Genomic DNA, 20,444 nt, shown 5'->3' with positions numbered 1-20,444 from the left:
ACAGTATGAATACTGTGTCTATACAATACACATATTACTTTTCAAAAGTATTCACAGAACTAATGTGGATTTCAAGGTTTTTGTTGATTTATGTCTCTCTCAGTTTTGCACATGTAGAGGCTGAAATTAACGACCAACAAAGCCACCTCAGAGTGTGGATGGACTCAAAATTTCTAGAAATGGAATAAAAACAAGTGAACAAGTAGTCAAGGTCCAAAGGAAAACAGAAAAAAATGTAGAAACCGTAAAGAAAAAGTGATCAGGATCACTATGATTGAGTAAAAGAGTCTCCAATGGAGGTGCAGCAGAAGTCAAGACTTTTGTACTGTTCTGTATAAGAAAGAGGCTTAATGAACGTCTATCCATTTGAGCTCATGTAACCCTTTAACGGATAAACCAGCAGGTGTTCAGCAGTTCAACTGCTTCACCAGAACACTTATCGCTGGTGCAAATACGGCACCCGCACTGTTGATCTAGCACCACTACAACACTGCTGTGCTCTAAAGGTGAAGAGCTGAAGCTTAAAACCAATTCTCCCGAATGCTTACCAATGCTGGTTTGTTGCATGAAATGTAAGGATACACAGTTTATTTGAGCTATCATTTATATTAGTATATTAGATGCAGGTCATCTTGGACAATGAGTCTAATCCATGCTGGCCGGATACAGGAGCACCTTCAGTCAGACTCATTTTACCTAAGAGAACCACAGAGCAACACAGAAAATCATTTCTGCCTTTAGCCATTAGACTTTACAATGTCCAACTCTGAGCTACTTAAATCTAAATTACTCTGCACTCATTTCTAGATTATTTATAGATTAACATGTTTCCATGTGCATGCTTGTTATTTATTCATTTACATTCAGTCATATTGAATTGTCTCATCACTCTTAGGTATGTATATTTTATAAGCTAAAATCTATAACAGTGTTTCTCAACCCTGGTCCTCCCCCCCCTCCCCTGTCCTGCATGTTTTAGATGTTTCCCTTCTGCCATCTGAATTGTATCTCTGGGTGATTAACAGGTTTCTGCAGCACTTGATGGTCATGCAGTCATTTGAATCAGCTGTTCTGGAATAGAGGCTCATCTAAAACATGCAGAGCAGGAGGCTGAGGACCAGGGTAGAGAAACACTGATCTATAATATTATAACATTATGGTTATATTTATATTATTAATATTTAATACCTTAGATGGAGTACCTTGTCAATAAATAAACAATTTCCCCTTGGGATCAATAAAGTATCTTCTATTCTATTCTGAAAGAACCTTAGCTGAAAATGAAAGGTATAAAATTAATTTCAATATGGAGGACTCATTTTCATATCTTTGCATCCATAATGAAATGTCTGGCGTATGAAATGTGCTCCGAAGGCGAATCAGTTTTTGAAATAATCAGAAAAAGAAACTTTTCCTTCAAAATTAAAGCATGGTTTCTATGGCAACCAACCTAAACATTCTTGAAGTGTTTCCTTGTCAGAGTACAGGACTACAAAGAGAAGAAAACAACCTGCTTTGCTCCTGTTCATTTCTGTTTGTTGAACAGCTGCAGAGGCTGGAACCCATGTGGGTTTCAGGCAGCTACTGTGTGTTTAATTCTACGTGTGTGTCGTCCATCAGTGTGTGAGTCAACTCTGGGTGTGGGTCCCAGTAGGCCAGCAGGTCACTGAAGTCTGGCTCCGTGCCGGTCATGCCGTGCTGCATCAGCGGGTTGTAATGTGTGTGTCTGTCGCTGGTCTGTCCAGGTGAGCTGCTGCTAGTGTGTGTGATGTTAGGTGTGCTGCTGAAGCCAACCAGAGGGCAAAGAGGGACTGGCTCAGTCCAGAAACTTAGTGGGAGGTGCCTGTTGATCATTGGCTGGACCCTGAGTCGACCCAGGCCTCTGTGGTTGAACAGGTCAGCCAGGGGCCCTAAACCGCTGCATCTTGGGTTGTTATCTGGAGCCACCACACCATTCACCTGCTCCTCTGGAGTCCCCACACCTGCGATCCTCAGCAGGTCGTCATAGTAACGCAGCCGGCCACTACTCACCACGGAGACAGAGTCATCATAGATGTCACAAGTTTCTTGATCCGCAGAGGAACGGCCGAAATACCGCTGGACGTCATGACTGATGAGGTCAGCGAACCTCAACAACTGACTGGTCACATCCAGAACATTCTGAGCAGGATTCACAATGAACTGATCCAAGCATTCTTCTTCTTCTTCTTCTTCTTCCTCCTCCTCCTCTTCGTCTTGATCTTCTTCATCTTCTCGTTCCTGTGGCTTCTTCCTCATCTGACAACCCTCATCCTTCTTGTATGGAGAGTGCAAGAAAGTGTGGAAGTAGGCAGGAGCCGGGACCTGAATGTGGAAGTTCCTGATAACTCCTGTGGCCATGTCACCTCCAGACTTGAAATAGTAAGAAAAGAAAAAGTATAAGGATATAGGAGGCATAAAACACTGCAATGGGTGTAAAAGTTTTCCTACCTTGGAGCTGGATTTGATTGCGTGCAGAGTGTCCTGGAGGAGAGGGTCCGGGTCCTGCGTGAGAGCTGCTGAGTGACAGTGGCCTCTGTTTTTATACCGCAGCTGACATGTGTCTTCTATCTGACCAGATCACCTTCCTAAAACAAATATTTGCGTGCCGGATCGGTCAGACTCGCTCTGTTTACTCTATCACTGGGCAACCAGGGAGGACATCCAAGCCTAATGGGGGCTCTGCTAAGTGACCATGGAGAGTTTTTACACACGTGTACACAAGCTCATCATTGCTTTTTCCGTTCCTGTTATCAGGCTAGTTAAAAGATAAAAGAGCGTGAAATCCAATCACCCACTGTGTTGATTTTTAAAGGGGTCGAGAGGAGGCCGGGGGTGGTCACTGTGTTCACTCAGAGCCTCGTTTGCCCTGGACACTGTGACACTGCACAGTCTGCTCAGATTCAGACTTCCAGAAACATGACATTCCACCAATACTTTTTATGTGCAAACTCCATTTCTTTCATGTGTTTCTAAACTTTTCTGGCCTTACTGGAAGTATATAAGGATTATAAGACTGCATATAATTCTAAAAATTAAGCTTCAAGTCAGAAACAACCTGCAGAGAAACTTGGCCTTGCAGTGAAGCAGTAATTAGTTGCCATTTGTGGTCTTATGCTGAGTCATCAAATAAAGCAGCGAAAGGACAATGTGGACAAATTCCTAAAAGAGCTGGAACATCTAATGATTTTTGCTAAAGTAGTTTCAGCTTTTAAGCTTTTCACACTTTTTGTCATGTCAATCACAAACTTCAGTATAGTTTAACAGGGTTTGGTGTGATAGACTGCAGATGTGTGTCTGCTTCAATGAAACTGAACAAATTTTTTTAGGTCCATTAGCAGGATTCTGAAGAACTTGACTACTCTGCTGATTAAATCCTGTAGAGATGGTTTGATAGATATTTCCAGACCTGTGTAACATTGTGCATATGAGGATGGTGTGTGTGTGTGTGTGTGTGTGCATGTTATCAGGATATCCAGACTCCTCTGGTCGTGCCTGTCAGCAGTATCCAGGCTTCTGTGTTGATTTTAGGACTAAAGATCAATAGCTGCAATATGTCAGCACTTGAGAGCCTAACAAAGAATTGCACACCTTTTTAGGCACACAAGCACCTAAACACACACTCAAAAAACTGTCAAGATTTGGGTTTTACTTCATGCTTACAAGAAAGAAATATATTTCAAGACAAATGTTGATTAACCAATCCATTCCATGTTGTATGTCTTTTTTATTTATATACATTAATATGCAAGAGTCATGAGCCATATTTCTTTGTATGAAATATGGCTCTTGACTTTATAGCTAGTCACAACTCTCACAGCTATAAACTTTAATATCTAGCACAAAGGAAGATATACTACAGAAAATATGTAATTTTTCAACTAATGAAACACTTAAGCTGTAGAAATAAAAAGAAAATAAAACAGCCACCAGGTTCTCTCTGAAGTTGTCGTGGCAGACTGGATATTTATTTAATCATCTTATGATCGCTCCTCAGCAAACGAAACACATTACACAGTTGGTGATCATTGTATACATAAGGTAAATTATGGAAAATCGGTATATTAAATGTTTTTAACCATTTTATTGGCGACATACAGACAGGAGGAGCATGCTCCCATAGAAAGGCAGCCAGCAGTTAGTGAGAGGTTGTGCAATCCAAGGTGAGGCTCAGCTCACTGCTGCTTCACCAGCTTCACTTCTGAGCATTTTGGTGGGAAACTGCGAAAATTCAGCAATTTTTAAGAAAAAAAATAATCAAAATTAGTTAAGCTAAATTAAAAATTGTTTATTAGTACAAACCACAGATTGAAAATAGCAATATAAATTATCTTATATATTATTCTTCCATTATGCCTGCCTCCCCTGACTGCATGTCACTGATGTCAAGGTTGTCAAAGTAGTGGCATAATTAACCTACTCCCCACTATTATATATTTTTTAAATTAAAACTTTTTACTTACGTGCACTAGCTGCTTTGAACACGGGGCACAGCTGCTGCCGAGCACATAGATGCAGACACGCAAAAAAAGGATACACTAAAAACGGTCAGGCCAAAGTTGGAGGGGCCATGTCTCCCAGTCCTTCAGAATGTTACGCCTGGACTTGATGTTACTAGTTCCTATCCATCTCTGCAAACCGTCTTCCTTTTAGATTTAATTTCTTGACTCCTCTCTGTAAAAGTGCACACACTGTACAAGTTCTATGCATCCCGTTCCATTTTGTTTTTTTGGGTTCAATTCTGAAGTCATGTCCAGTGCCCTATTTCAGAAAGCAGGATAAGTGAAAATTCTGAGTAAGTTCTGTGCATATCCTGGGTTTTCCCATTTCAGAAAGCTGTGTATCAGCTATCCGGAGTCAACTTAATACTGCAACGTACTCTGTGAACCATGCCTGCTTGGCAGCAGGATTGTTTGAACAAACCCTGAGTTTGTTCTATGTTTTAGCTGAAACCTGGCCCAAGGAAAGCGTCAGAAATGAAGTGTTCTTTTCTGTGGCAGCCTGTACATGTTGTTGGAGAGTAGATATGGGGTAATTGAAATAAAGACCATTGTTCAAGTACAAAACCTTGCTTTTATTTTCTATGATCAAAACTGCAAAACATCTAGAAAAATATACAACAAATGCTTCACCTCTCACAACATTTAACATCTGAAAATTGGAAAATAAAAGAAAAGTAATATTCACATTTTCCCCTCTTGATAAAAGAACATTCATTTTTATTTTCTTTCTTTTATATTAGTATTAAGGTCTGCTGTTCTGGTTTTTGGATTCAGACATCTCCACAGTAGCCGGAGTCGTTGGAGAGCTGGGAGTTGGAGCTGCGATTAGATGAAGAGTTCCATATGTCCAGGTTCATGTGCGGCCCGAACGGGTTGAAGCTGGAGTACTGGATGGGTCGGTAGGTTCCCTCCGGCTCCCGGGTGAATGGAGAGTGTGGAGGGGCGACAGGGGTGATGGGAGACATGGGGGACACTGGGACTGATCGCTCGGGTGGGAAGTGGGTCTGCGGGGTCCAGATGGAGCCAAACAGACCGGACATGGGAGAGAGGCTGCGGGTCCCTGAGAAATATGGCTGTGAAGGAGAGAAAAGGAAAGACGTTAGACTTTTGGTTTTGCTTAAAGCTAATCCCTCAATGTGTTCTCCATTCTCCATTATACAATGGCATAATAGGGCCATTGTAGATGGACCAAAAAAAGAAAAGTAAATTTCCACAAAAACAAACTGAAAATTTGAGATTAACCTCAGAAATGTCTGTGTTTATTCTTAGAAACTTCTGAGATTAATCTCAAATTTTGTTGAAAATTTGAGTTTTTCCAAGCAAACTTTCAACTTTTTAAGCCCAGAAAGTTCAAACTTTTTTCTAGAAATTTTCTGAGATTTTTTTTGCCAGAAATGTGTTCCTTCTTTTCCTATCTACAATGGCCATTGTATCTTTATTCTAAAATATTTGTTTACAGAAGAAAAGATATTGTGGTGTGAATTTAGACCTGTCACAATAAATGTTGCTGGATGATAAATTGTTCCAGAAGTTATTGGCATAAATGATATTGTTTTGAAATCATTGCAAGAAAACATTCTAAAAGATAACCTTGGACCAGAATCACCTCGAAGCCATACGGAAGTCTTTCTCCATGGCCTCTCCAATCTCCTCCCACACCCGAGTTTTTGCCTCAGCGACTACCCGAGCAGCATGCCGCTACGCCCGCCGGTACAAATCAGCTGCATCTGGAGTCCACAGGCCAAAAGGTCCCGGTAGGACTCCTTCTTCAGCTTTACAGCATCCCTCACCGAAGGTGTCCACCAACAGGTTCGAGRGTTGCCGCCGCGACAGGCACCAACAACCTTGAGGCCGCAGCTCCGATAAGCCGCCTCGGCAATGGAGGTATGGAACATGGTCCACTCAGACTCAAAGTCCCCCACCTCCCTCGGAACGTGTTCGAAGTTCTGCCGGAGATGGGAGTTGAAGCTCCGTCTCACAGGGGACTCCGCCAGACGTTCCCAGCAGACCCTCACTACACGTTTGGGCCTGCCAGGTCTGACCGGCTTCCTCCCCCACCACCGGAGCCAACTCACCACCAGGTAGTGGTCAGTGGACAGCCCCGCACCTCTCTTCACCCGAGTGTCCAAGACATACAGCCGCAGATCCGATGAAACGATGACAAAATCAATCATCAAACTGCGGCCTAGGATGTCCTGGTGCCAAGTGCACATATGGACACCCTTATGCTTGAACATGGTGTTCGTGATGGACAATCCGTGACGAGCACAGAAGTCCAACAACAGAACACCACTCGAGTTCAGATTGGGGGGGCGATTCCTCCCAACCCCCCCTTCAGGTCTCACTGTCATTGCCCACGTGAGCGTTGAAGTCCCCCAGTAAAACAAGGGAGTCCCCAGGAGGGGCACTCTCCAGTACCCCCTCTCTAAGGACTCCAAGAATGGTGGGTAATCTGAACTGCTGTTCGGCCCGTAAACACAGACAACAGTCAGAACCCGTTCCCCCACCCGTAGTCGGAGGGAGGCTACCCTCTCATCCACCGGGGTGAACCCCAATGTAGTAAAATAAAAAAGTCTATCTAGAAAAATTTAGATGATACAGTGATCTTCGTTTTTCACGGGGGTTGCATTGCGGTTCGTGGCCGAGTGTGAAGCAGCCGGGATGAGGCTCGGTGCCTCCAAATCCGAGGCCATGGTCTTGAGCCGGAAAAGGGTAGAGTGCCTTCTCCGGGTCAGGGGGGTCGTTCTGCCTCAAGTGGAGGAGAATGAGGGAATGTTCCCTCATGTCCGCCAGACGTTTCCTCATGTTCACGAATGAGGGAAGAAGGGAGCGGGAGATCGACAGGCGGATTGTTGCAGCGTCTGCCGTGAAGCGGGCGCTGTACCGGTCCGTTGTGGTAAAGAGAGAGCTGAGTCAAAAAGCAAAGCTCTCGATTTACTGGTCGATCTACATTCCCACCCTCATCTATGGTCATGAGCTTTGGGTCATGAACGAAAGAACGAGATCACGTATACAAGCGGCCGAAATGGGTTTCCTCCGCAGGGAGGCTGGGTTCTCCCTTAGAGAGAGAAGCTCGGTCATCCGGGAGGGACTCAGTAGAGCCGCTGCTCCTCCACGTCGACGAGAGGAGCCAGTTGAGGCTCGGGCATCTGGTCAGGATGCCTCCTGGACGCCTCCCTGGTGAGGTGTTCCGGGCACGTCCCACCGGGAGGAGGCCCCGGGGAAGACCCAGGACACGCTGGAGGGACTATGTCTCTCGGGTGGCCTGGGAACGCCTTGGGATTCAACCGGAAGAGCTGGAAGAAGTGGCTGGGGAGAGGGAAGTCTGGGCCTCCCTTCTGAAGCTGCTGCCCCCGCGACCCGACCCCGGATAAGCGGAAGAAAATGGATGGATGGATAGCGTTAGAACTATTAAAATAAATAAATATTTTCCCTGGTTTTCTGCACATTTTTTATGCAAAAATTCCAGACTTTACCAAACGTCTGAGTTTAAATCCTTTGTGCCCACTTTAAAAACTAAAATCAAAGCTTCTCTATAGATTTAAAGTTTATATTTGTATCATGAAACAGCTGAACTGCTTCCTTTAAGATGGTGACTCTGCTTTGTCAAAATGATTAAGAGAAATGTTTTCATGCACAGGAAGAAGCAGAGTGCTCCTCATTTCAAAACTAATGCAGAGGTTTTTATTACTGTCAGGACAACATAAATATAGATAGAAAGAAAAAAAACCCCATACATATCTTGGTCAATTTTGAAGTCATCATTCTTATTATTTAGCAAGATTACCCATCCAGATTGAAAACATCTTGCTTTTACTGCATTAAGAGAACAAAGCAAGACCATAAATGCAAAACAGAATCTGGACAAATAAATGTGCCATCTTTGTTTGCTAAGATTATGTAACACATTTGACTTGATACCTATTTTTTAAGATCTTCACTTTCTGATGACTGATCAGAGCTGGGAAAACTTTCTGAATCTGATATATGGACAACTGATTAGCACAGCTTTAATTGTTTGAGTCAAAATGGAAATCTGATTTATTGTACAGTATTATTAACTTGTCCAATTGTGAAAGTGTGTGATTCTTTGGTCTCAATGGTATTTGCAGCATCACAATTTAATTTGCAGGGAATATTTATTTTTAGCTTCAGCAGACACAAATGTACAGTTAAGTAATACAAGATGTCACCTTGCTGCCCACACATGCTGCTGAGTTCCAGGTGGAAGGAGATTCCTGAGGCTGCTCATTACTCCAGCTGCTCTGACTGCCATTGACGTTCTGCCCTCCCTGACTGGGGAAACCACTCTGAAAAGGTCCATTACCTGGAAAATGTTTCAAATAAAAATGCTGAAGATAAAACCCATAAAAAACATATCCAAGTAGTTTGAAAACACTAAAGGAAGTTAAACGGGGGGAATGAATGACAGGAATTCAGATATTGGGAGCTGATACCAGTGTAGCTGCAGGGACTGTTGTAATGACTGTTGGCACTGCTCCAAGTGAAGCTGCAAAATAAGCAGACATTGAAGCCGTTTTAATATTTACATAAAACTGCAATCACTGTGTTAATACACAAAGTACATTATTCAGAAAACATAACCAAACTTTTTACATCACTAACTAAAAACTTGCTCAACTCATCCATTAATATGCCTGTCACAATAACACATTTTGCTGTATGATGAATTGTCCCAAAAATGATCATGGTAAATGATAATGTTGTTTACAGATCATTTTAAAGAAAATAAAAATTTACTTGCTTATTGATAATGCAAGTTCTCTTTCTCAATAACTAATAAACTTTAATTTTGTGCTGAACACTCCACACTGGAAATGTAAGACATTTTAAATATCCAAAATAAACCCAACAACCAAAAACAATACATAAAAAGGAAATAAAAATCACACACAAGCAAGACCATAAATAAAATGCATCAAGTCTCTCTATAAACAAAGCTGCCCTTCAAATAAATATGGTTGTAAATTAATAGTTTAAAAAAAGGAGTATTGAAACAAATATTTTCTTTGAAACAGAAAAATAGTGAGGTCAAAATTATTTTTTTTCTTCAAAGATAAATAAAGCTTAAACACACACCTGCTTCCAAAACAATATGTTGGCTTTTACAGCTCTGATATAGCAAAATGTGAAAGAGTCTAATGAGTATGAATGCTTTTAAGTTCTGTGCTGTGTCAAGGTGCTGTACTACTACATTATTTAAGGATAAAAGAAGATAAAAGTAGATAAAAGAAGATTAAAGCAGCCCTGATGTTCTCCTTCTCCTACCCGTTGTACGATGCGGTGACTACTGGCTGAGTCATGTAGGGCAGAGCTTCGGTTGTGTTGTATCTGAACTCATTGGTTAGAGGGATGGATGGAGCTGACCATGTATCTTCAGGCACATAATGACCAGCTGCTGACCAAGGACGACATAAAAACTTCCATCAGTGATTAAAGAAAATGTCTCACGTGTTTCAATCCCAGTTATTAGAAGCCAAAGTGTCCACTTAGTGGTTCTGTTTTTACCTATATTCCTGTCCATTCTTGCAGCCACATCAGCAAAACTTGGGACAAAGCTTGAGGGAGCAGGGTCTGAGGTTTGGCACATCTCTTTGTTGTACAAGCTGTTTGTGGAAAAAAAAGAAGTTGTTTAATGAGAGCAGATAATTAAATGGCATCTTATTTGTTGTTAGGCAGTTTGAAATTGTCCTCCATTAAATGTTTATGGTATTTATTTAGCTCCGCTGTACTGTATTTAGAAATCCAAATATACGCTTCACATGTTTAAAGTTGTAAAACAAAAAACGAATAAAAACACAGGTTCCATTTAATTTCTCTTAGAAAGGAAACAATCTTAACAGAAATAGGGAGGGAAAAATAAAATTAAAAGAAAGTCTGACATAACTTGGCCTCCTCCTTATGCAAAAGAAAAAAACAGATTTTTGTCACAGTGCAAAACTCAAATTTCTCAACCAGAGACAAATCATGGAACAAATAGATACAGCTAAAAGATGTGCCAAAAATGCAAAAAGGAACTAATTTAAGGCTTAAGGAATTATCATTCCTCTAGACACTAGTTCCGTTTCCATTAACCATATAACAGTGCAATTTGACTTTTTGAAATAAAATTTGCTTAATAAAAACACACATATTTAAAAAAAGCTCTGGGTTTTAATAAAAAAAAACTTTGTCACTAGAATGAGGTGGTTATTCAGCCGTATTGAAATTGGTTTATTACACAAAAACACTTTTTTGCATCACATGAATCACATGAACAACAACTGGATGTTGCCACTGGCGCAAACCACAAAGAAGATAACAGGAAGTAGTTGGAGGATCATGGTGTGTTTTTTTAATGATTTATTGCATGAACAAACTGATTCCCATGTGATTTTAATTTCATTTCTCATTTAATGGAAACACAGAGATAGTGTTATGTATTTTGAACATTAGCAGTATGTTAATACAGATTTGTACGTATTGGTGATGGAAACGCAGCTACTGACTTGTTTTAATGCAGTCGTATCTGACGCACATTCAACTCAGCTTGAATGCAGAATGTTCCTAAATCTTTCAACGTTCCCTACCGCAGATGTTCAGTTTTGTCATTTTTGACCTCAGATTGACATTTGCTGAAAGCAGTGAGCCATGCTTCATCCAGTGATAAATGCCTCCCTGCCATCCAATAATACCAATTACAAATTTAAGACTTATAATTTAACACACTCCTGTTGCCTCTTTGTAACCTCCGTTTCCAGCAGGCAGTGTTTCTACTGAAATGTGTTTTCTTGATGAAATACCTTGAGGCCTTGTAGTTGTTATTCATGCTCTGGTAGCAGTCTGTTTCTGTAGGATAGTTCTGCAGCAAATCTGCTGACAAGAAAAATGACATTACTATATTAAAATCCTTGGCTTTTGAGGTTTTTATTATTGCTTCTAACAGAGATAGCCACACTAAGAAAGAAGTTATAAATACTTGTGTATTTACTTTTTCTATACGAGGTAGTGCAGGCGTGTGTTCGAGCACCGTGGTCCTTGTCTCCCTCCATGCTGCTTGCACTGCTCCAGCTGCCCCAGCTCCCCCTGCTGGCTCTCACACTTCCCGATGAACTGCCAGAGTCTGACCCAGACTCCGACAACCCCCCTGCACGGCGCTCTATGGCTCCACACCTTCTGCGACTCCGACTTGGACACACACCTGTCAGAAACAGAACAGTAAGTGGTGTTCTTATTTTGCAGTCCAGAGCATCTCATGAATACGCACTGTTCTGTTTGAGTGGGTTTTCTGGTTTCAGCACTTCTGACTTTAAGCCGCTGCAGCCACGGTTCCTGGTACGGTTTTCGCTCATATTGTGATCCCTCGTTTTCCAATCAGGTTCCTTCTCCCTTTCTGGTACGGTTATAACATTGTGCTCAGGAGGACTACAGTGAAAAGAACAAAAACAAAACAGGGTTATTTTAAGGTTTGGTTTTTACAAGACTTCTTTTTCTTTTCTTTTTTTCCAAAATTTATTTATGCTTTAACATGAGGTACAGTGTAAAGGCAGTGCAGTAGTTACATAGTTAACAATGTACCATTAACATACAAACATAATTGGGTTAGAACACACCCAATTATACACGCATACACTCCTGATCAAAATCTTAAGACCAGTTAAACTGCAAGAATTTCTATTTTGCACTATTGGATCTTAAGAAGGTTCTAAGTAGAGCTTCACAATGTTAAAAGAAGAAATCAGCGTAACAGACAAAAACGTCTGAGTGGGGAATTAATTGAAAACTGCATTTACACTCAAACATGATTTTTTCAGCTGATCAAAAGTTTAAGACCATAGCTCAAAAACCCCCCGAAAACCCAACAAAACAGAAATCAAAGTGTCAAAACAAAAAAAAAGACTCGGTAATGAGTAGCTCCACCGTTCTTGTTGATGACTTCAAACAATCGTTTAGGCTTGATGCCAGTGTGTCCAGGAGCCTTGTGGGAACGTTGCTCCAAGTGTGGAAGATGGCTTCACGAAGGGCATCCACTGTCTGGAACTGATGTCCATTTTTGTAAATTTCCCTTGCCAWCYATCCCCAAATGTTCTCAATTGGGTTTAGATCTGGGGAACATGCAGGATGGTCCAAAAGAGTGATGTTATTCTCTTGGAAGAACTCCTTTGTCAAGCAGGCATTGTCCTGTTGAAAAACCCAATCATTACCACACAGACGAGGGCCCTCAATCATGAGGGATGCCCGCTGCATAGCCAGCTGCTGTTTGACACCCCTGCACAACCTGAAGCTCCATTGTTCCATTGAAGAAAAACGCACCCCAAATCATGATGGCACCACTGTGCCGTGTAGAAAACATCTCAGGTGGGATCGCCTTGTCATGCCAGTAAAGTCGGAAGCCATCAGGACCATCAAGGTAAAAATTTCTCTCATCAGAGAAGACAACTTTGTTCCACCTTTCAATGTCCCATGTTTGGTGCACCCTTGCAAAGTCCAAACGGGCAATTTTGTGGTGTTGAAGAAGACGTGGYCTTTGAAGACGTTTTTTGTTTCTGAAGCCCTTCTCTCGCAGATGCCATCTGATGGTTATTGGGCTGYAGTCAGCACCAGTAATGGCCTTAATTTGGGTAGAGGATCGTCCCGTGTCTTGACGGACAGCCAATCGGATCCTGCGGCTCAGAGTTGGTGACATTTTTTGGGTCTACCACTTGACTTTTTTGCTCCATAACCCTCAAGATCATTAAAAAAATGCAAAATGACTTTCTTACTGCATCCAACCTCAGCAGCGATGGCACGTTGTGAGAGGCCTTGCTTATGCAGCTCAACAATCCTACCACGTTCAAAGTCAGTGAGCTTTTTTGCTTTTGCCATCAGGAGGTCTTGACAGAAAATGACATGGAATCCAGATTTTTGCACAGCTTTTGGCTTTTAAAGACTATGGTCTTAAACTTTTGATCAGCTGAAAAAAACATGTTTGAGGGTAAATGCAGTTTTCAGAAAATTCAAAAGTTCTCGTCTCTTACGCTGATTTCTTCTTTTAACATTGTGAACCTCTACTTAGAACCTTCTTAAGATCCAATAGTGCAAAATGCAAATTCTTGCAATTTTTGACTGGTCTTAAGATTTTGATCAGGAGTGTATATCTACATGAGATACATGAAATGGATCAAGTCAGAATAAGCATACAGCATTAGCGGACAACAAAGAAAAACAAAGAATCCCCACTACCATACATCAGCCCCGTTTCCAGAGGAGTTTAGCAGGGGGGCATTGGCTTATTTTGAAGGTGCAGTGTAAATGAGCTTTTACCTTAGTATAAATACATAAGTAAACCTTTATGTAACCTTTCAAATAAAATAACTATGTTTATTAATACAAAATAAACAATAAGGATGTGAACAATGACATGTCAAAAATTAATATGGACCTTGTAAATGAATTATCGTTACCAACATAGACATAATATAAGGATAGACGCCTCATGGAACGCTCTCGCATATTGTCGCTGACGAGATTTAGGGCGGCCATCTTGGAGCGGTCCACCACTCCACTCAGCGTTATGTGTTTAGCAGCACAATGACGTATCAGCGCATTTAATCGATCATAACACGCTTTTTTGTTACTGGAAACCATATTCAAACATCTATCAAAGCTACATTTATAAACAATTGTATTATTTAAGTATGTTTGTTAATAATAATAATAATAATAATAATAATAACGCAACAAATAATTAAATATTTCCGTTTTATGTATTATTTGAGTCTGGAGGATCTTTTATTTTGAAAATCCTTTAAACGGATTCTCTCGGTTACTTGCGCATCAACATTGAGCCCACAAGCAGCAAAATGAGTAAGAAACAGATCAGGTGTCTTTGGAAAGTTTCTTTGCAAAGGGGAAAGGGCCCAGAGAAGAGACAGGAGAATGGATTTATCCCGGACCGGTAGGTGAGTCCCACATTACAAGCCCGCTCTGCGTAACATGCGGCGACCTGCTGCTAATGAGGCAATGAAGCTTCAAGCTGCTTCGCCAAGTAGAGACCAACACTGTGCTCAAGCAACACACCTCGGGTGTCATTGTCTTCCATCACTCCCAGATGGAACCGTCTTGTTGCAGAGAAACAAGCTCAGGGCTCCCATTAGTCATTATCGTGAGTTAAAATTTTCACAAAGTAAAATGTTCGTTTTTGTGTCGCATCTGTATCTTATTTTGAAGGGATATGTAAAAATTACCATAGCAACCAGAGTCAGAGCGTTTGGGTGGTGGTCGAGAGGAGATGAGTAGAGCTTGTGAGTCTCAAGTCTGGTTTAGACAGAAAGATTTTAGAATTGTCGGCCGATTCTCCAAACCTCTGTGATCACAGAGCTGATAAAAGTACAAGTTGGATCGGTTCATGTGTCCAAATCAGGACCAACACACCACACACGAACATCTCGATTCCAGAGGATAATCCAGTAAAACACCTAACATAGCGGGAATTTAGAATAACCAAACACGGATGACGATGTAGGCTTCTACTATTGCTTAATAGTGATAGTTTGTGGAGTCATTTTAAGAAATAAAAGACGTAACAAAAAGAAAAGGCGGTGGATAAAAGACGACGGGAGCAGCCGCTCTATTTGCTGCACTATGATTTGGAGATGAAAATGTTTTTTCATAGTTAACATTTTTAACTGAATAAACATATATAATAAGGACCTTTACATATAATAATAAACATTTCCACATATGATCTCCGACTCTCAGTTGCTCATATGTCAGCTGTTTGGGATTCCCCTCTGTTCTTACCGTCACCACACTTTCTGATTGGCTACCTGTCACATTCAACGTGTTGTATTCTCTTTCCCAGTCAGGGAAAACCCCACAGGCTGCGAGAAAAGGGCCAAGACAACCCAAATTGGGTATATTCAGGATTTAGCGGGAACACCAACATGCAGAAGCATTATCTGAAAGTTAAAAGTGCCAATGCCTACAGTTTTCAGTGAAGATCCAATTACCTATATTAAGTGGAGGATCTCTTTGATTTCACTTGTTGACTATAAAAGCCCTATCATCTGCTGATAAGCTTCACCTCCTGAAGAGGTGTCATAGGCCCAGCAAGAAACTGTCTCCAAGGAACACTTTATCGTAGTGTGAGACTCGTGGGTGTCCAGCTACTGTGATTCTCCTTTGTAGAATAATCCACAGAAAATAATTGAGCTCTTTCTCAGTGTCGAACATTAAATTTTTTTCCGCTGCACCATCAGCTGTCATCGAACTCAGTTGACCGGCACTCAGCTGTTCCCGAACGTTCGCCCCTCTCCCACATCCGGGAAGCCTTTCAAAATAAAACATTTTACATTCTCATAACTACAATTTTCACGCTTGCACTACTTCCCCCTTACAACAAAAGCATCCCCGCTTCAAAACATAGCAAATAAAATGGGGTGATTTAGTACAAGAAAACAGCCATTTTCATAAACTAGAATTATACTTTTACAGGAATGAAATGTTAACACAGGAAACAAGGAAGAGAAAAAATAAATAACAATACGACTTCAAAAACCGTTCTGAACAGGGCATCAGAGTAACCAAAAGTCATAGCTTAACAGTGAAGAAGAAAAAAATTAAAAAGTAAAATAACCCTTCAGAAGTCATGGCTATACCTGTCTGGAGGACGTATGGGATACCCGGGCCTAGTTTGTTGTTTCCCTGGAGTTGGAAATGCACTGTCTGGTGGGTCTGCTACTGCAGCTGGAATATTGCCCTCACTTTGACCTCTAGATTGAGTAACATGTGCCATGTCAGGTGTTGCCATACTACAATACTCAAATGTCCAAGGCCTAGAACCTGAGAGGGCGGTTAGAGTGGGGGGCCCAGTACATGGTGGAGCATCAGTCACAGATGACCTGGGTACAGGGGACTTATACGGCTTGAGACGTTTGTAGTGAACAATTTTGGGTTTAGCTCTGGGGTCAAGTTGATCTAACACCTCATACTCAACACCCATGTCCGCCTCAAAATCCAGCCGTTTTAAAACTTTGAAAGGACCAGTCCATCTAGGAGCCAACTTATATCTAGACCAGTGTTTCTCAACCTTTTTTGGGCCAACGCCCCCCTAGCCTTTATSCAGGTCCCTCACCGCCCCCCACCAAAGAATTTGTAGGTTACTTTGCACTGACCATTATTTTATTATTAATATTACTATCAGTATTGTAGATGTTTAGATTTTTATACATCAATTTCCCAGAGAACAAAAAAGTAATGGGAATAGAATTTATTTTCACAAGTGTCTACAAAAATGCAATGAACATTAAACTTAAAATTGGTAGGCCTAACAGCAGCCTATCAGACTGGAAAAAATATTCTTATTCTTTGCAATTTTCTAGTTGTTAAATATTCTACAAAATGACCAGATAAAAGATGAACAACAAGCCAGTTTAAACTTTGATCTATTTGTAACCCAAGTGAAATGTTGAGTTCCATTTTCTGGTTCGCTACTATTGCCCCCCAAAATCTCGCGATAGTTTGATTATATAACTGCAATTCTCGCGAGATTTACTAAGCAGCCAATCATTGCTGAGCGTCTGAGTCACATGTACCACCGNGTTTGTGGAGTCATTTTAAGAAATAAAAGACGTAACAAAAAGAAAAGGCGGTGGATAAAAGACGACGGGAGCAGCCGCTCTATTTGCTGCACTATGATTTGGAGATGAAAATGTTTTTTCATAGTTAACATTTTTAACTGAATAAACATATATAATAAGGACCTTTACATATAATAATAAACATTTCCACATATGATCTCCGACTCTCAGTTGCTCATATGTCAGCTGTTTGGGATTCCCCTCTGTTCTTACCGTCACCACACTTTCTGATTGGCTACCTGTCACATTCAACGTGTTGTATTCTCTTTCCCAGTCAGGGAAAACCCCACAGGCTGCGAGAAAAGGGCCAAGACAACCCAAATTGGGTATATTCAGGATTTAGCGGGAACACCAACATGCAGAAGCATTATCTGAAAGTTAAAAGTGCCAATGCCTACAGTTTTCAGTGAAGATCCAATTACCTATATTAAGTGGAGGATCTCTTTGATTTCACTTGTTGACTATAAAAGCCCTATCATCTGCTGATAAGCTTCACCTCCTGAAGAGGTGTCATAGGCCCAGCAAGAAACTGTCTCCAAGGAACACTTTATCGTAGTGTGAGACTCGTGGGTGTCCAGCTACTGTGATTCTCCTTTGTAGAATAATCCACAGAAAATAATTGAGCTCTTTCTCAGTGTCGAACATTAAATTTTTTTCCGCTGCACCATCAGCTGTCATCGAACTCAGTTGACCGGCACTCAGCTGTTCCCGAACGTTCGCCCCTCTCCCACATCCGGGAAGCCTTTCAAAATAAAACATTTTACATTCTCATAACTACAATTTTCACGCTTGCACTACTTCCCCCTTACAACAAAAGCATCCCCGCTTCAAAACATAGCAAATAAAATGGGGTGATTTAGTACAAGAAAACAGCCATTTTCATAAACTAGAATTATACTTTTACAGGAATGAAATGTTAACACAGGAAACAAGGAAGAGAAAAAATAAATAACAATACGACTTCAAAAACCGTTCTGAACAGGGCATCAGAGTAACCAAAAGTCATAGCTTAACAGTGAAGAAGAAAAAAATTAAAAAGTAAAATAACCCTTCAGAAGTCATGGCTATACCTGTCTGGAGGACGTATGGGATACCCGGGCCTAGTTTGTTGTTTCCCTGGAGTTGGAAATGCACTGTCTGGTGGGTCTGCTACTGCAGCTGGAATATTGCCCTCACTTTGACCTCTAGATTGAGTAACATGTGCCATGTCAGGTGTTGCCATACTACAATACTCAAATGTCCAAGGCCTAGAACCTGAGAGGGCGGTTAGAGTGGGGGGCCCAGTACATGGTGGAGCATCAGTCACAGATGACCTGGGTACAGGGGACTTATACGGCTTGAGACGTTTGTAGTGAACAATTTTGGGTTTAGCTCTGGGGTCAAGTTGATCTAACACCTCATACTCAACACCCATGTCCGCCTCAAAATCCAGCCGTTTTAAAACTTTGAAAGGACCAGTCCATCTAGGAGCCAACTTATATCTAGACCAGTGTTTCTCAACCTTTTTTGGGCCAACGCCCCCCTAGCCTTTATSCAGGTCCCTCACCGCCCCCCACCAAAGAATTTGTAGGTTACTTTGCACTGACCATTATTTTATTATTAATATTACTATCAGTATTGTAGATGTTTAGATTTTTATACATCAATTTCCCAGAGAACAAAAAAGTAATGGGAATAGAATTTATTTTCACAAGTGTCTACAAAAATGCAATGAACATTAAACTTAAAATTGGTAGGCCTAACAGCAGCCTATCAGACTGGAAAAAATATTCTTATTCTTTGCAATTTTCTAGTTGTTAAATATTCTACAAAATGACCAGATAAAAGATGAACAACAAGCCAGTTTAAACTTTGATCTATTTGTAACCCAAGTGAAATGTTGAGTTCCATTTTCTGGTTCGCTACTATTGCCCCCCAAAATCTCGCGATAGTTTGATTATATAACTGCAATTCTCGCGAGATTTACTAAGCAGCCAATCATTGCTGAGCGTCTGAGTCACATGTACCACCGYAGCTAATTTGCTGGGTATATTAGCTGGAGTGAAAAGCATGGAGGATTAGAACRRGTTTGGGAGAGCAGAGCTGCAGGTCGGTTGAGTGTAACATTCTGTTTTTCTTTAATCTTGTATGATGCTGATAAAATTGTACCAACTTTAGGAGTCTCCGGTTGTGAGCTGAGGGATAAGGGAAACAAAACCGATTGTATGCCGTATGAACTGCGGAATTGGTAAGTCATTTTATGAAGACTTAGCATTATCAATCCAGATGCTATATTGCGACTCTGAACAAACAAATTGGAGAACAATGAGATGCCTTAAATATTTATTAAAGTATTTGCCTAGCTTGATGTTTTTTATATTGTTTGTGGAGCATAATTATTGACTTTTTATGAATAAGATTTATTTAGAAATGTATTTGGGAATGCATTGATTAGTAAAACGATCATTAGGATTATTCATATTGCAATGAGTGCCGATCGTATTTTTTTTGTGTGCACACTGGAATGTTTTGATTATATTTGAGACTGGTCCTGCTTTATTGTACAGGCCAGGTTCGATGGCGAGCTGAAGAGTCAGGTTCAAGAGCCTAAAAGGATTTCACCTGTGGTGTGTTAAGATTTGGTCTCTCCACCAGGCTGGTGAGAGACTTCCTGCAGCCCATGAACAAAACTGTTCCCACTCTGATCTGACTTTTGTCAGTATATGAACTGCAGCAAGCCGTCTAAACAACTCGCCTGATCCTGTTGAACCGCCCCAGTTCAGGGGGGGTCGGGGGGGTGTATGAACTGAATAGTGTGGCTTGTTGCTGGAACTGTGGAGCTGATTTGTTTTCTTTTGATTTAATATTTAATTCTTTGTGTATTTCCTTTTATTTTAATATGGCCATTTGAATGTTTCTTTTTTTTCCTTATTGTAATGTAAATAATTAATCACTGTGAATACAAGGCACTCACATTTGCAACTTCTAGTCTGTCTACTCCTTCCTGAGTCGTATCTAGACTTCTGAGAACTAGTCCATTGACCTTGTTGGTCATGATCCATTTTTTAGTTAGAAATATAGTATACTGTTTGCACAGATGCTACATATTTGCAAACGACTGAGCTCTGCAACATTAAAACATGGATAGAACTGTAACTAGATTAATCATAACTCTTCTTCTCTTCAGTGTTTCTGTCAGTTTCTGGTGGTGCAGCTCTGTGCTGCCTTCAGGAGAATGGGACATCAGAGTATCATCCATAAAATTTCACCCACATGGCATTTATTGTGCAAACCAGAGCTTTCAGTGGAAAAACAAAAGTTTCAG

The 20,444-nt window shown here is 41.0% G+C and overlaps 2 protein-coding genes across 5 annotated transcripts in view; both read right to left on the bottom strand.

Annotated features, from left to right (window-relative positions):
• Positions 1–1,197: 1,197 nt before the first annotated feature.
• percc1 (proline and glutamate rich with coiled coil 1) lies at positions 1,198–3,293 on the bottom strand. Its single transcript, XM_008405803.2, has 2 exons — positions 2,470–3,293; positions 1,198–2,391 (listed from the first exon to the last, which is right to left on the bottom strand). The coding sequence occupies exon 2, from the start codon at positions 2,377–2,379 to the stop codon at positions 1,582–1,584; it is 798 nt and encodes a 265-aa protein (XP_008404025.1). The 5' UTR covers positions 2,380–2,391; positions 2,470–3,293; the 3' UTR covers positions 1,198–1,581.
• Positions 3,294–5,071: 1,778 nt separating this feature from the next.
• tmem131l (transmembrane 131 like) overlaps positions 5,072–20,444 on the bottom strand; it is an 89,536-nt gene continuing 74,163 nt past the window's right edge. For 2 of the 4 annotated variants that reach the window (XM_008405779.2, XM_017305893.1), the window contains 8 exons: positions 11,788–11,945; positions 11,512–11,721; positions 11,324–11,396; positions 10,050–10,147; positions 9,810–9,939; positions 8,978–9,030; positions 8,714–8,847; positions 5,072–5,593 (listed from right to left, as the gene is read on the bottom strand). In XM_008405779.2, coding sequence (XP_008404001.1) covers positions 5,291–5,593; positions 8,714–8,847; positions 8,978–9,030; positions 9,810–9,939; positions 10,050–10,147; positions 11,324–11,396; positions 11,512–11,721; positions 11,788–11,945 — 1,159 coding nt within the window. In that variant the 3' untranslated portion in view covers positions 5,072–5,290. The remainder of the gene's footprint in view (positions 5,594–8,713; positions 8,848–8,977; positions 9,031–9,809; positions 9,940–10,049; positions 10,148–11,323; positions 11,397–11,511; positions 11,722–11,787; positions 11,946–20,444) is intronic. The other 2 variants (XM_017305888.1, XM_017305886.1) reach the window with 2 other exon arrangements.

The sequence above is a fragment of the Poecilia reticulata genome, linkage group LG1 (genome assembly GCF_000633615.1).
Source record: "Poecilia reticulata strain Guanapo linkage group LG1, Guppy_female_1.0+MT, whole genome shotgun sequence".
NCBI lineage: Eukaryota > Metazoa > Chordata > Actinopteri > Cyprinodontiformes > Poeciliidae > Poecilia > Poecilia reticulata.
This window is presented reverse-complemented; position numbering and strand designations above follow the sequence as displayed.

Bases quoted from the DNA above. Each gene is read 5' to 3' on its own strand.
- percc1 (XM_008405803.2), bottom strand. From the start codon at position 2,379: ATGGCCACAGGAGTTATCAGGAACTTCCACATTCAGGTCCCGGCTCCT.